At 35.1% G+C, this 15,097-nt stretch overlaps 2 protein-coding genes across 2 annotated transcripts; both read left to right on the top strand.

Annotated features, from left to right (window-relative positions):
• Positions 1-5,260: 5,260 nt before the first annotated feature.
• Positions 5,261-7,488, top strand: LOC120158048 (disease resistance protein RGA2-like). Its single transcript, XM_039168988.1, has 4 exons — positions 5,261-5,497; positions 5,566-6,622; positions 6,819-7,363; positions 7,465-7,488. Exons 1-4 carry the CDS (start codon positions 5,261-5,263, stop codon positions 7,486-7,488), a joined length of 1,863 nt encoding a protein of 620 aa, XP_039024919.1.
• Positions 7,489-8,406: 918 nt separating this feature from the next.
• On the top strand, positions 8,407-9,385 carry LOC120158099 (GTPase Der-like). Its single transcript, XM_039169032.1, has 3 exons — positions 8,407-8,477; positions 8,728-8,865; positions 8,980-9,385. The coding sequence occupies exons 1-3, from the start codon at positions 8,436-8,438 to the stop codon at positions 9,280-9,282; spliced, it is 483 nt and encodes a 160-aa protein (XP_039024963.1). The 5' UTR covers positions 8,407-8,435; the 3' UTR covers positions 9,283-9,385.
• Positions 9,386-15,097: the final 5,712 nt, after the last annotated feature.

Here is a 15,097-nt window from a genome sequence, read left to right as displayed (position 1 = left end):
CCAAAAGGTGGACCAAATACCAAGTGCGAAGATTCAATCAAGAACAAAAAAGAAAAGAAGCAAAAAAGAAAAAACAAGAACAGAAAAGAAAGAAGCAAAAATCAAAAGGAAAAGGGACAAAAAGCACATGCAAAGATTCCCTAAAGACAAATGGCACATCAAGCTTCAAACTATGAGATCGATAGCGCAAAATCATTCTTGAATCACTGAATCACTTCACTCGAAGATCATAGAGCATCAGGAGAAAGAGACATTTTGAGCAAGACAAGATCGAGGGCATCAGAATGAATTGATCATTGGTTCAATACCCTGAAACACTTATTTGAGCCTATTTATCATTTTCTTTCATAACCATGAGCATTGGCCTACATTACGTGCCTTAAAAGTCTCTTCTAATCATACATGGATTTCTAAACAGAAGAGACTATCTTCAGATTTCATCCCGCCCATCAGGATTAATTTGCAAAAAAATAATGTAATTAATGCATGGTAGAGAAAAATGACAAAGGGGGGTTCAAGACGTAAATCGTGAATAACGTTTTGAAACCAAAGGAGGGTTCGAGTTGAAAACCTGAAAAGGAGGCTCGAATATAAAAATTGTGCAACTGAGGCGATCGCACAAATTCCTTGATAAGGCATCGCACAATCCGAGTGTGACAACGAAGGTTGGGAGTCAGAGAACACTTCCAGCAGAGAAACATGCAAGCTACCCCATCAATCCTTTGAGCATAAAATGCCAAACCTTTGACCAAACACGATAATCTGAGACTTTTGTTATCCGTTCCTTACTTAACCATTTCCCAAAGATAGCTTTGATCTTGACACTTGTCAAATAGCTATAATTTATTGAAGGATTAACATTGTAATTAATTCTTTGATATCCGATGAACTCTAGTTTTATGATTCGCCTCAATTATAAAACCATGAAAGTGACAATATTTTCAAAACTTTTGGTTAAACATTTTTCGAAACTCTTTTAATTGATATTTTCATAACTTTGAAAATAAAAGAGAAAGAAAAACATTTTTTTTCAAACAAAATAGTCTCTCTAGAGTGGATCTTGGTAAATGACATGTGACTCTTAGACACAAAGCTCGTGCTCAGAATCAATGCTGAAGCAAGAAATGAGGAACATTTGGGGCATCTTTGAAGATTCAACATCAAATATTGGGGCATTTTTGGATATTGGGGCATCTTTGAGGATTCAACATCCTAATGCGAATTATCAAACCCTCTGAAGGCATTTCCTCCACATGCAGGAACAAGCAGGCAAAAATGAGGTTCTATCCAAGAGATAAATGACATTAATTCATGTTGCATGCATCTTAGACATACTTGAGAGCATCACATTTATCATTTTTATCATACATAATTTTTGCAGCTTTAGAGTCAAGTTTCAACTTCAATGCGAAAGATACCTGAATCAAAAGAGTTTGTAAAAATCGATAGTGGTTGTTTAACTCAGTAGCAAGGAGCTATAATTGATATATTGAAAGATCGACAGATCTTAGAATCAACTTCAGACGAGTTCGAGAGCTAATTCAGAACCGATCCAGTTCGCATTTTCAAGTTGGATTTCAATTTCACGACGAAGGATATCCAATTCCTGGCTCAACTTCACGGCGAAGGGGCCACCCACGGTTTCAACTTCACGAAAAAGGGAATCGTGCTCACCATTGTCTCTCTTGAGATAGTTTCCCTTGGAAAAAAACCTTTGAAATTGTTTCTCTTGAAACACAAAAACCTTTGAAACATAAACATTGAAAACATTTCCCTTGAAATGAATTTTGTCTCTCTTGAGACAGTTTCCCTTGAAACAAAATCTTTGAATATGTTTTCCTTGGAACTAATTTCATCTCCCCGTGAGACAATTTCTTTTGGAACTAAGTTTTGTCTCTCTTGAGACAGTTTTTCTTAAAACAAAATTTTGTCTCCCTTGAGACCGTTTCTCATGAAACAACAGATATCTTTGAGATCGTTTCCCTTGAAACGAATTATGTCTCTTTCGAGGCAATTTCTCTTGAAGCATCATCTAAACCGTTATACTCAGCTCAGGCACATACTTAGGATGGTCGAAAGCATTTCTCAAATAAAAAAAAAGAATGTGCACATCAGATTTGAACATTTGAAGAATTCAAGATCAGGGATTAGAACTTGAAGATTCCAGAACTAAGATTCTAGAAAAGCAACCGGAGATCGAGATTTCTCTCTTGAGCCCAAAAATAACATATGTTGCATCATTTTAGGCATACCTAAGAGCATTGCATCAATCTCATCACATATATGCATAACTTTTTCAGGTTTTAGCTAGAGTCAATTTCAACTTCGTAGCGAAGGATATTGAGCTCAAAGCTACACAATCAACTCGAGAGTAGATTTAAACTTCGCGACGGAGGATATCTAGCTCGAAGCCAAACTTCACAATACTTGGATTTCAACTTCACGACGAAGGATATTCAAGTCAAGGCTCAACTTCACGACGAAGGGGTCATCCACGATTTCAACTCCACGACGGAGGATATCGTTCCCACACATCCACGATTTTAACTCCACAACGGAGGATATCGCGCCACCCGAGACAACACAAGTTCAACTTCACAACGAAGGGACGACTGGTTGTCAACAAACAACTTCCTAATTTCAGAGCCAATTTCAACTTCACAGCGAAGGATATTGGACTCAAGACAACACAAGTTCAACTTCACAACGAATGGACCACTGGTTGTCAACAAACAACTTCCCAATTTCAGAGCCAATTTCAACTTCACACCGAAGGATATTGGACTCAAGACAACACAAGTTCAACTTCACAACGAAGGGACGACTGGTTGTCAACAAATAATTTCCCAATTTCAGAGCCAATTTCAACTTCACAGCGAAGGGCATTGGACTCGAGACAGCACAAGTTCAGGGACGGCTGGTTGTCAACAAACAATTTCCCAATTTCAGAACCAATTTCAACTTCACAGCGAAGGATATTGGACTCGAGACAACACAAGTTCAACTTCACAATGAAGGGACGGCTGATTGTCAACAACCAATTTCCCAGTTCCAGAACCAATTTCAACTTCACGGCGGATGATATTGGACTCGGAACAATACAACCTACTTGGATTTCAACTTCACGACGAAGGGTATCCAATTCCAAACTCAACTTTACGACGAAGGGGTCACCAATGGTTTCAACTTCACAACAAAGGGAATCGTGCACACAAGCAACATCCATCTCTAGATTGGATTTCAACTTCACGACGAAGGATATCCAACTCAAAGAAGGAGCGTCTGTCAACACACTTTTCAGTTTCAGAGTCAATTTCAACTTCACAGCGAAGGATATTGGCCTCGAAACAACGCAACTTACATTGGATTTCAGCTTCACGACGAATGATATCCAAATCCAAGGCTCAACTTCAGGACGAAGGGGCCATATTCGATTCCAACTTCACAAATAGATTGACCCAACTTCACGACGAAGGAGTCATCTGTAACGCAGCAACACCGAAGTCTTCAGGACAAGTTTCACCTTCACGACAAAGTATCTTGATCCAGAAGACGATTCAAAGGGCACTCGCCAAAAGCTTTGAGTTTGATTTCAACTTCACGACGAAAGATATCGTGCTCAGAAGCTTCTAGTTCAACTCGACCTCACGACGAGGGAGTCATTCCATATTTCAGTTCAATTTGGCAAACCAATCAAATATCGAATTTCAACTCTGCGATAGAGGATATTCAATATGAACGAAAATTTGTGTCTTTTATCTTTGCCCTATTTTTCGTTCCACGAAAAAGGACAAATAGGGGCAGCTGTAGACACTAATTTTCCAATGCCACATGTCTCCTCCCCGAAGACTCCTCCTGCATCCAATTTTCATAGCAACCAAAGAGCGTTAGAAGTCTATTTTGTATAGGATTCTAAAAATAGTCTGCTTTTTCCATTATAAATACATGTAATCCATATCATTTGTAACACACGAATGGAGATACGAAATAGAAGCAGAAATTACGAGCAATCTTAGAGCGAAATCAGAGTTTTTTTTCCTGCAAGTTTTCGAAGAAAAATACAAGGTAAATATAGTACCTTTTTCGAGTTTACGCTTGCATGCTTGTGTGTCGTTACATTTTCTATTCGAAAAACACCAAAGAAAACGATTTTTTGCCGATGAATAGGGGCATTTATTCGGGATCTATTTTTATAGATCTAGCCCCCGAGGCTTCTTTTCTTGAGAAAATACTTTGATTTTCGGAATGGGTGTGAAAAAGGGGTAATCTCACTCTTGGTCCCCTCGTTTATAAAGGATTTAATTTCCACCTTGAAATCCCAATTCATCCTCAAAGTGCTCCAAAATTTGTCATTCGATTTTCTATTTTTACATTCTAGTCTGTTTTCTAGATTTGAATTTCAATTTTCTTCTTATTTTATTTAATATTACATTATAGTATATATTTGATATTACTGCTGTATATTATTATTATTTATTTCCTTTTGTTGTTATGTATATACATGTATCATTATTATTTTATTATTTACTTATTTTATTTATATGTTATATTATATATATATATATATTTTTACGTTATTTCTTAATATTTTTCTTTATATATTTTTTAGTTTACAAGCTAATATGAATGTATTTCCTTTTTTACCTTTTTTCCTTCGTTTTGTTTATTTATTTTATTTTTATTTTCTTTATTCATTGATTCATTTTTCTATTTTATTTATTTATTTATCTTATTCCATTGTCTTTATTTTTTTATATATTCATTTTATTTTCATAATCTTCATATCAACTGTGTTGTTTACTTTTCGTCCATATTTGTTAGTATTTTTTTTTGTTTATCTCTTCTTTATTTCATTTTCTTTATTTTCAATTTATCTTCATCGTGTTTGTTTTTCTAACACTTTTCTTGATTATTTAAGGGTTCGTTTTTCAAACCTTAGAGGTGAATAATTTGGATCGTCATTTTATCTTTTAATTTAACTTACAATTTTCTTAATCAAAGACAATTGGAAATTACGTAGTACCAAAAGGGCAGTTCAAGGGTGTTAACCCTTCCTTGACTATAACCGACTCCCGAATCCGACACATCTTTGGTAAGACGCAGATCAGGTAAGAAATAAGGTGTCCGATCAACCCATTTGCTTTAAAATAAATGATCGGTGGCGACTCCTAATCCATTTTCCTAAGTCGAAGCCCAATTCCGAGGCCTAACCGAAAGACGGTTGAGACAAAGCTCAAACCAGTTTGCTTATGGTCTCAAAATGGGTGGTAAAATCAAGGCCATTAAGGCCAGATTTGCTTCCATTCAAGGTCAGACCAGTGAGTTAAAGTTGGTAGAGCGTAATCTTCCCGTGGAAACTCCTTTCACGGACAAAAGGAGGCGGCAGACGCACTCTTTTGTGGATAAAGAAGAAATAATAGGAAGGGACGGTGATAAAGCAGCTCTTCTAGAACTCTTGCTAGAAAAAGAGTTTCAAAGTGAAGAGAATGTTATTATGGTTCGAATCGTGGGGATTGGAGGGTTGGGGAAGACTGCGTTGGCGCAGTTTGTCTATAATTATGAAAGGTTAAAGATCATTTTGAGTTGAAGATGTGGGTTTGTGTTTCCGATATTTTTGATGTGAAAACAATAGTAGCGAATATTATCAAGTCTGCGACTAATCAAGCACCCAATCAAAATCTCGAGACGGATCAATTGCAAACACAGCTTCGAGATAAAATTGATGGGAAAAAATACTTGTTTGTTTTGGATGATATTTGGAACGAGGAGGGAGAACAATGGTTTAGCTTAAAGAAGTTACTGATGGGTGGGGCTAGAGGAAGTAGAATAATAGTAACTACTCGCTCTCATAGAGTAGCAAAGGTTACTAGTAAATGTCAATCCTATGTTTTGGAAGGTTTGTCTGATGATGACGCTTGGTCTTTGTTCAAAAAAATAGCATTTGAGCAAAGAGATGCGGACTCAACAAATCCAGTCTTTTTGGAAATAGGAACGCAGATTTTGGAAAGGTGCGGTGGGGTTCCCTTAGTCATAAGGACTATAGCTAGTACGTTATTCATTAAAGAAACTGAAAGAGAGTGGCGTTCTTTCAAAGATAATGAACTTGCTAGAATATCTCGAAAAGATGGTGAAATTTTGCCTACACTCAAGCTGAGTTATGACCATCTTCCAGCCCATTTGAAGCATTGCTTTGCTTATTGCAGACTGTACCCAAAAGATCATAAAATTAATATACAAACACTTGTTCAACTTTGGATTGCACAAGGTTTTGTAAAGCAATCAGATCCGAATCAATCTCTCCAAGAGATTGGGTTGGATTATTTTAAAGACCTAGCGGAAAGAAGTTTCTTTCAAGAGATGGAAGAACATGATTATTGGGGAATGAGATGTAAAATGCATGATTTAATGCATGATCTTGCTGAATCAGTAGCAGGGAGAGAGAGTAGAATTTTAGACTCAAATTCGAATACAAGTGAGGTTGATGAAATATGTCGTCATATAACAATTGATTTTCAAATATTTCCTTCGTTCAAGGGAAGGAAGTTACGAACTTTGTTGCCCTTTCCTTACCAGAAAAATAGAAATAGGAGTGAGACGATTTGGAATTTAATAATTTCAAACTGTAGGTGTGCGTGTATTAGAATTGGATCATTTAGATCTTGATATAGTTCCACGCTCCATTCATAAGTTGAAACATTTGAGGCACCTTGAACTCTCTATGAATTTCAATCTTCAGATCCTCCCGAAGAGTATTTGCAAGTTGCTAAATTTGCAAGTGCTGAAACTTGACCATTGTGTTATACTTAAAGAATTGCCAGGGAAGATTGAAAAATTGGTGAATCTTACCCATCTTTCATGTCTTGATTGTCGGAGCTTAACTCATATGCCACGTGGAATAGGGAAGCTGACTTCGCTTCAGAGGTTAAGCATGTTTGTGGTGGATGAACGTGGTTCCCGTGGTGGTGGTGGTTATGCTGCAGATCTAAGGGAATTGGGTGGGCTTAACAATTTGAGGGGACAGTTAAGGATAACAAACTTGGGATTGGTGAAAAATGCAAAAGAGGAGTTCAGGGCTGCTAATTTGAAAGAGAAGCAACATTTGGAATCATTGGTTTTAGATTGGGGCTACACTACAGATGATGAAGAGAAGTCACTTGAAGACCTCCAGCCCCCTCCTAATCTGAAGCGTCTCTCTTTCTTTGGATGGAGGGGCAATGCCAAGATTCCGAGCTGGCTTTCTTTGCTCACAAATTTGGAATTCTTAAGTATACGAGGTGGTCCCCGGTTGGCGGAAAGATGTCGGAAGGACATTGGTGAGGATTGGCATAAGATTACTCACATCCCACGCATTCGGGTGAATGGGGTGGGTGCTTCCTACCCTTTCCATTTATCCACTTTTACAACAATATATCGTCTTTTCTATTTTCAATATGTTAATATTGCTTACTTGTTTTCTATCTGCAGAGACAAGTGCAATTCCTAAAGTAGGACATTGGAGTATTTCAAGAATATATATGCGGAAAAGAGGTTGTAATTACGTAATTGCTTTAGGCTTTTATATCATATATAGAATCACAGAATTGCAGTCGTCTGATAATGACTATTCCTTTTTGTCAGCATGAGTTCACATACATTCTGCAACAGCTGATCCATTCCACTTCATACCATATAAATTTATTCCGGAAGGTAATCAATATCACCCAATTCTTTACTGCCCGAGTTCAAAATAATCCAGAAACAATCATTTCGCCATTATTATCGCATTCTCTTTGCAGCAAAACTCACAAGGCTTAGGTTAGGTTTTCATTTAAGTGGATTTTAAAATAGTATACCAGAGACATAAGGGAAGGGCTTGCTAAATTGGGGGATCTGCGGTTTAAAGTATTGGATTCTGCTGGCTTGGAAACAGAAGCTTCATCCCGATCTATTTCTAAATAGAACAGCTGCCATGACCGCAAATGTGCTTGCTAGAACTCAGTTTGCAATTTTTCTTATTGATGTCAGGTCAGTCTTATTTTGGATCCCTTATACACGCATGGATGTCTACTTATGATTGCACAACTTTATTATTTTAAAAATTTATTTGAAAATTTTTGAGAAGACATTACATTGCATCACATCAATTTCTTTAACATCTTTAATCATGGTGTTGGGTGCAAATGTTTTCAGGTCATTATTTTGAGGGTTTCTTTCTCCAGTATGTTCTAATTAAAATTTATTTCTTTGTATTTATTGAGTCTAGAACTGGGCTACATCCATTGGATCAGGAGGTTAGAAGGTGGTTACGCAAGCATGCACCAGGAATCAATCCTATAGTAGCCATGAATAAATCTGAATCGCTTCATAAATGATACAAACTCTTTTGCTGAAGCTGCTACAGAAGCCCTGAAATTAGGATATGGGGAAAAGAAATTCCGTGTAATATAAAAAAAATAATGGAAGTTGTTCCTCAAGAAATTCAGATGGTTATACCCCAGGTCTGTCAGGTTAATCTATATTTTCTATTTTAGTAATTAATAATAGAAGAATGTATGAAAAAGTTGAGATGTTATGTGATTTTTGTCGTACACCCGGATCTTCTATAGATTAACTAATAATGGAAAATGTGTGAAAAAGTTGAGATGTTATGTGCTTTTCGTTGCACACCCGGATCTTCTATAGATGAATTATGTATTTGCTAAACACCATTTAGATGATCTTTTTATGTTATCATGGCCTTGGCAACAGATAACTGGGATACCAGTTGTGTTCATCTCAGCAATAGACGGAAAAGGGCGTGCTGCTGTTATGTCCCAAGTCATCGATACGTACGAGAAGTGGTGTTTAAGGTTGTCCACTGCACGTCTTAACCGTTGGTTGCGCAAGGTCTGTGGTTGAAATCTTTTTTTCCCCTCATCTTAGAACCCTGAAAGTGTATAATTTTGTACTCGATTTGATATGCCTGTTTATTTCAATCCGTCGTCGTTGCTGTTGGTTTAGTTTACGGGCCGGCATTCTTGGAAAGACCACGGTGCTCAAACCAAGATCAAGTACTTCACTCAAGTGAAAGCCAGGCCTCCAACTTTCGTCGCCTTCGTGAATTGGAACACCAAACTTTCCGATACATATGTAAGGTTTCTAACCAAATCTTTGAAGGAGGATTTTGACATGGGCGGAATTCCAATCCGATTCATGCAGCGTTCTGTTCCGAGAATGTCCGGAGGGAATAGCAGTAAGAGCAGCCAATCTGCCGGTAAAACGGTTGAACGCACACCATCGGACAAAAGAAGTGTCCTTGTTTAGGCATGGCGCTGGCAGTTAATTTCTTTATAGGAGGAAACAGGTAGGCTGAAATTGGAAAAGGATAGATTTGTCCTTTTAAATTAGAAGGAAAGTTTTATTTGTTTCTTAAATTATGCAGGATTTATTTGTATTAAATTGTGTAAATTTAACTTGGGTGGTTTTTTTGTAATTTTTTATAGATGGAGGACTTAAAAAAACATCTTATAGTCAGGACCATCCGCATTGTTTACCCATTTAATATTAATTTTTAAGTAAATTTAAAATCAATTTTCTGTGATGTTTTTTTCCTTTTATTGATTTTCAACATAATAAAAAATTCAAAATAGATCAAATTTAGTCTCGACCCTTTTATTATATTCAAATTTGAAATTTAGTCTATATACTTCAATTTGGTGTAATTCATTGACTACATTAACGTCATTTGTTTGTTTAAATAGTTTAATTTTGATTAAAACATTCATGAATTCTTCAAAGTATTTAAATTTAACTAATCATTAATTAGTCTATCGGCACGAGTTGTTAATCTTTTTAAAAAAATTTGAATTGAAAATGTTATCTCATAATTGTTTCTATTGTATTTGATTTAAATTAATCGGATAATAAATTGAATGTATGTGGTTATACAAAAAAAGATATTTCAATTTAACCAGAACCAACTAACAATTAATCTATCATGATCGACATTATGTCCTTTACGTAAGGTTGGTGATTTGGACATTATGTCATTTATAATATGTGGTCTAGATTAATCGCTTAATAAATTAGATACTAATAATTATATAAATGTCGCAACAGTCTTTTTGATGGGCCCGAAATCAAGCTTCGACTTAAATAAGTGGGTTAGAGTCGCCACCGATAATTTATTTTAAGAACAAAAATTGGTTGATCAGATACCTCGGTTTCTTACCTGATCTGCATCTTACCAGAAATATGTCGGATTTGAGAGTCGGTTACAGACAAGGAAGGATTATCACCCTTGAACTGCCCTTTTGGTACTAATTTAATTTTCAGTTGTCTTAATTAAGAAAATTGTAAGTTAAATTAGAAATAAAAATTTGATCCAAATTACTTACGTCTGATTGATTTAAAAGAGCACCTTTAAAAGATAAAAACGTTAGATTTGTAAAATAAAAACACTAAATTGATCAAAATAAATTATGAAGGTTAAATTATGATACTTTAAACAAAAAAGAAAAACATACATACATACATGTTGGAAAATAAATGGAAATAAAGTTAACAAGCTGAGAAATTACAATAAATAAAACAACCCCATATCCCACATATTTAAAACACAAAGTGATAAGAAAAAAAAATGAAAGGACAAAGTATATGGCATAAAAAAATAAAAGAAATACAAATTGCGAAATTAAAGACAAACTATTACTAAAATAAAAATAAAAGAAATGGAACAAAATAAAAATACAAAAACCTAAAAAATAGCTAAATAAAAAAGGAAAATAAATATAAAAATGGCTAATACTAAAAAAGAAAATAAATGAAAAAAGAATATATAGAAAAGTAAAAAAACCAAAAAAAGTTAACTAAATTAAAAAAAGAAATAAACAAAAACAAAAACAAAAAATTAATAATAAAAAATGTCGGGTTAAAAAAATAATTAAATTAAAACGTGACTTAAATAAAAAAGGAATAAAAGAAAAGAAAAATAAAACGAATGGTGAATTTAAAAGAAAAAATGAAACTAAAATTAAATTAAAAGCGCGAAAAAGAATTTAAAAGTAATAGAGAGACCAGAGCTGCAATTAACCATTATCCAGGTGAAAACACGCGGATCCCCTATGGGATCTTGTCGGGTCCTCGGGTTGAGTATAAAACCCAACATTCATAAACAGAAAATTATTTTCCCCCTCACCCCAATTCGATCAAAACCAAACTTAACCTTTTCTCTCAACTGTTCTTCATAAATGAAGAACACGACCGCCTGGGTTCATAGAGAACCCAGAATTCGATTGGCCACCGCCTCATCGGCCGCCGTAGATCGACGCCAGCCGCCGTTCATCGACGGTGAGACCCAAAAAGAAATATATTTTTCGAAATCCCTTTTCATCATCTCTTCCAAAATAGCATTGGTTTTTACAAAATAGCATCGGAGAGAGCTAGATCTGAGAAAAACTTCTCGAATGCCCTCCCCTCATATCATCGGCCTCTCTTCTTTTTTGGGTTTTTCGAGTCAAAAATGGAAAGAAACAAAATAACTTAGACCCACATGCAAGCAACAAACCGAGAAAGGTGAGAACTTTTACCCTTTTTTATTTCTTTTCGAAGCTTTACAAGTGTCTTTTTTTCTTTGATTTCTTGTGTATTTCTCTCGTGATTTCTTGTGCTTTCTTAGAACAACATTACATGTATTTATAGTCTCTAGAGAACCCCTATTTTTGGTTCGATTTAGACTCCTATTTAGACTCAAATGCTTATTTTTTTTCCAGTTTTTGACATGATTCTCGTCCACGATGGTGTCAAAAATTTCAGAATGTGGAGTTGTTGGATGCAGTTGGAACGGGTGGTGAATTACGACTGGGATGGACACTCTCCAAGCCATCCCGATCGTCGGATGGCCTATTGATCTGACGGTCCAAGACATGCAGTGCTGAAAGAAGTGATGTGAAACCTTAGCAGGCTTCTCACGTACTGGGCTGGGTCAGTTGGGCCTGGTGGGACTGTTTTCGGGTTGGTTCTGTAAATAAAATAAAGAAAAGATAAATATATATATATATATATATATATGTGTGTGTGTGTGTGTTATGAATATACAATGTACGCACATAATGGTGTAATGTATGTATATTATAGTATATAGTATAATATACAGACACAATGTATATGTCCACAGTCCCCAGCAGAGTTGAAAAAACATGATTACAATTATTTACTTGAAAATAATCAAAGATAAGTAATAAGATCGAAAAATTAACTTAAAAATTAACTTAAATTTTTCATTTAAAAAAAGACAACTAGAAATTAGCTTTACCCTGACTCACTTACCACTCCCCAACAGAGTCGCCAAGCTGTCGCAACCGTTTTTTGGGTGGGCCCAAAATTGGGCTTTGACTTAAATAAGTGGGTTAGAGTCACCACCGATCATTTATTTTAAGAACAAAAATTGGTTAATCGGATACCTCATTTTCTTAGCTGATCTGCATCTTACCAGAAATATGTCAGATTCGGGAGTCGGTAAGGAAGGATTAGCACCCTTGAATTGCCCTTTCAGTACTAATTTAATTTCCAGTTGTCTTAATTAAAAAAATTGCAAGTTAAATTAGAAATAAATATTCGATCCAAATTACTTACCTCTGATTGATTTAAAAGAATACCCTTAAAAGATAAAAATGTTACATTTGTAAAATAAAAACACTGAATTGATCAAAATAAAATATGAAGGTTAAATTATGATACTTTAAACAGAAAAGAAAAACATACATACATACATGCTGGAAAATAAATGGAAATAAAGTTAACAACTGAGAAATTGCAATAAATAAAACAATCCCAGATCCCACGAATTGAAAACGCAAAGTGATAAGAAAAAAATGCAAGGACAAATTTTACGGTATAAAAAAATAAAAGAAATATCAATTGTGAAATTAAAGACAAACGATTACTAAAATAAAAATAAAAGAAATAGAAAAAAATCAAAATACAAAACCCTAAAAATAGCTAAAGAAAAAAGAAAAATAAATATAAAATGGCTAATATTAAAAAAATGAAAAAATAATATATAAAAAAGTAAAAAAACCCAAAAAGTTAATAAATTAAAAAAAAGAAATAAACAATAAACAATAACAAATAATAATAATAATAAAAAAGTCGGGATAAAAAATAATTAAATTAAAATGTGACTTAAATAAAAAAAGGACTAAATTAAAAGAAAAATAAAACGAATGGTGAACTTAAAAGAAAAAATGAAATTAAAATTGAACTAAAAGCGCGAAAAAGGATTTAAAAGTAATATAGGGAACAGAGCTGCAATTAACCCCTATCCAGGTGAAAACACGCGGATCCCCTAAGGGATCCGGTTGGATCATCGGGTCGAAAACGGGACATCGGGTCAACTATAAAACCCAACATTCATAAATAGAAAATCATATTTCCCCTCACCCCCAATTCGATCAAAACCAAACTCAACCTTTTCTCTCAATTGTTCTTCATAAATGAAGAACACGACCGCCTGGGTTCATAGAGAACCCAAATCCGATCGACCACCGCCTCGCCGGCTGCCGTAGATCGGTTTCGGCCGCCGTTCATCGGAAGTGAGACACAAAAAGAAATACATTTTTTGAAAGTCCTTTTCATCATCTCTTTAAAAATAGCCTTGGTTTTTTACAAAATAGCCTCGGGGAGGGCTAGATCTGATAAAAACTTCTCGAATGTCCTCCTCTCCAATCATCGACCTCCCTTCTTTTTTGGGTTTTATAGTAAAAAACGAAAATAAAAAAAGAAACAAAATAACTTAGACCCACATGCAAGCGACAAACCGAGAAAGGTGAAAACTTTTATCTTTTTTTATTTCTTTTCGAAGCTTTACAAGTGCCTTTTTTGCTTTGATTTATTGTGTATTTCTCTCGTGATTTCTTGTGCTCTTTCTTAGAACATCAATACATGTATTTATAGTCTCTAGAGAACCCCTATTTCAGTTAGATTTAGACTCCTATTTAGACTTAAATGCTTATTTCTTTTTCCGTTTTTTGACATGATACTCATCCACGATGGTGTCGAAAATTTTAGATTATGGAGTTGTTGGATGCGACTGGAATGGGTGGTGAGTTACGGTTGGGATGAAAACTCTCCAAGCCATCTCGACCGTCGGATGGCCCGTTGATATGACGGTCCAAGACATGCAGCGCTGAAGGAAGTGAGGTGAAACCCTAGAAGGATTCTCACGTGCTGGGCTGGGTTAGTTGGGCCTGGTGGGACTGTTTTTGGGTTGGGTCTATAAATAAAACAAAGAAAAAAATAAATATATATGTGTTATTAATATATAATGTACACATATAATGGTGTAATGTATGTAAGTATGTTATCTAATATATGGACATAATGTATATGTCCACTATAGTATATTATAGTATATAGTATAATATGTATGATATAAACGTAACACATATATTTATAAAATACTAATGTATTTAAATATATGACCAAAGTCGGACGAAAATATGTGTTAACAGCTGCCCCTCTTTGCCCATAGTCGTGCAACGGGAATAGGGCAAAGATCAAAGGACACAAATTTCGTCCATCATGAATGTATTATTGAGTTTAACATCTTCTATTATGGGAATCAATTCCCATCTTATCAAATATCCTCTGTCGTAGAGCTGAAATTCGATGTCATGATTGATTTGTTATAGTTAATTTGGACTGAATCACAGATGACTCCCTCGCCATGAGGTTGAGCTGAATTGGAAAATCCTGAGCACGATATGAAGTTGAAATCGAGCCCAAAGCATTGGAGAGTAGCTCTTGGATCGTCTTCTAGCCCAATATACTTTGTCGTGAAGCTGAAATTTATCCTGAAGACTTTCGTATGAAACTGGTTTTTCATTGTTGTGTTACAGTTGACTCATTTGTCGTGAAGTTGGGTCAATCTTTTGGGTACGATATACTTCGTTGTGAAGTTGAAATCGTAATTCGAAATTTGAATCAGAAAGTGACCTCTTGTTGCCAATCTTAATCAACTTTGTTCTTCTTCTCGATTTAAAGACCTCAATGTGAAAATTTGACCAAAAATAGTTCATTGCTACTACCTTGTGGTAAATATGTCCTCGAGCTGAACGAAATCGAACTTGAAGGTTCTTGT

This window comes from Hibiscus syriacus, unplaced genomic scaffold, assembly GCF_006381635.1.
Source record: "Hibiscus syriacus cultivar Baekdansim isolate YM2019G1 unplaced genomic scaffold, ASM638163v2 tig00111303_pilon, whole genome shotgun sequence".
Classification (NCBI taxonomy): domain Eukaryota; kingdom Viridiplantae; phylum Streptophyta; class Magnoliopsida; order Malvales; family Malvaceae; genus Hibiscus; species Hibiscus syriacus.
Note: the sequence above shows the minus strand (reverse complement) of the source record. Positions and strands in the feature narration are given on the sequence as shown.

Coding starts and splice junctions, on each gene's coding strand:
- LOC120158048 (XM_039168988.1), top strand. CDS start 5,261: ATGGGTGGTAAAATCAAGGCCATTAAGGCCAGATTTGCTTCCATTCAA. Junction 6,623..6,818: donor GAATTTAATAATTTCAAACT/GTAGGTGTGCGT, acceptor AAGAATTGCCAG/GGAAGATTGAAAAATTGGTG. Junction 7,364..7,464: donor CACGCATTCGGGTGAATGGG/GTGGGTGCTTCC, acceptor TTCTATCTGCAG/AGACAAGTGCAATTCCTAAA.
- LOC120158099 (XM_039169032.1), top strand. CDS start 8,436: ATGGAAGTTGTTCCTCAAGAAATTCAGATGGTTATACCCCAG. Junction 8,478..8,727: donor TTCAGATGGTTATACCCCAG/GTCTGTCAGGTT, acceptor CCTTGGCAACAG/ATAACTGGGATACCAGTTGT. Junction 8,866..8,979: donor TTAACCGTTGGTTGCGCAAG/GTCTGTGGTTGA, acceptor CTGTTGGTTTAG/TTTACGGGCCGGCATTCTTG.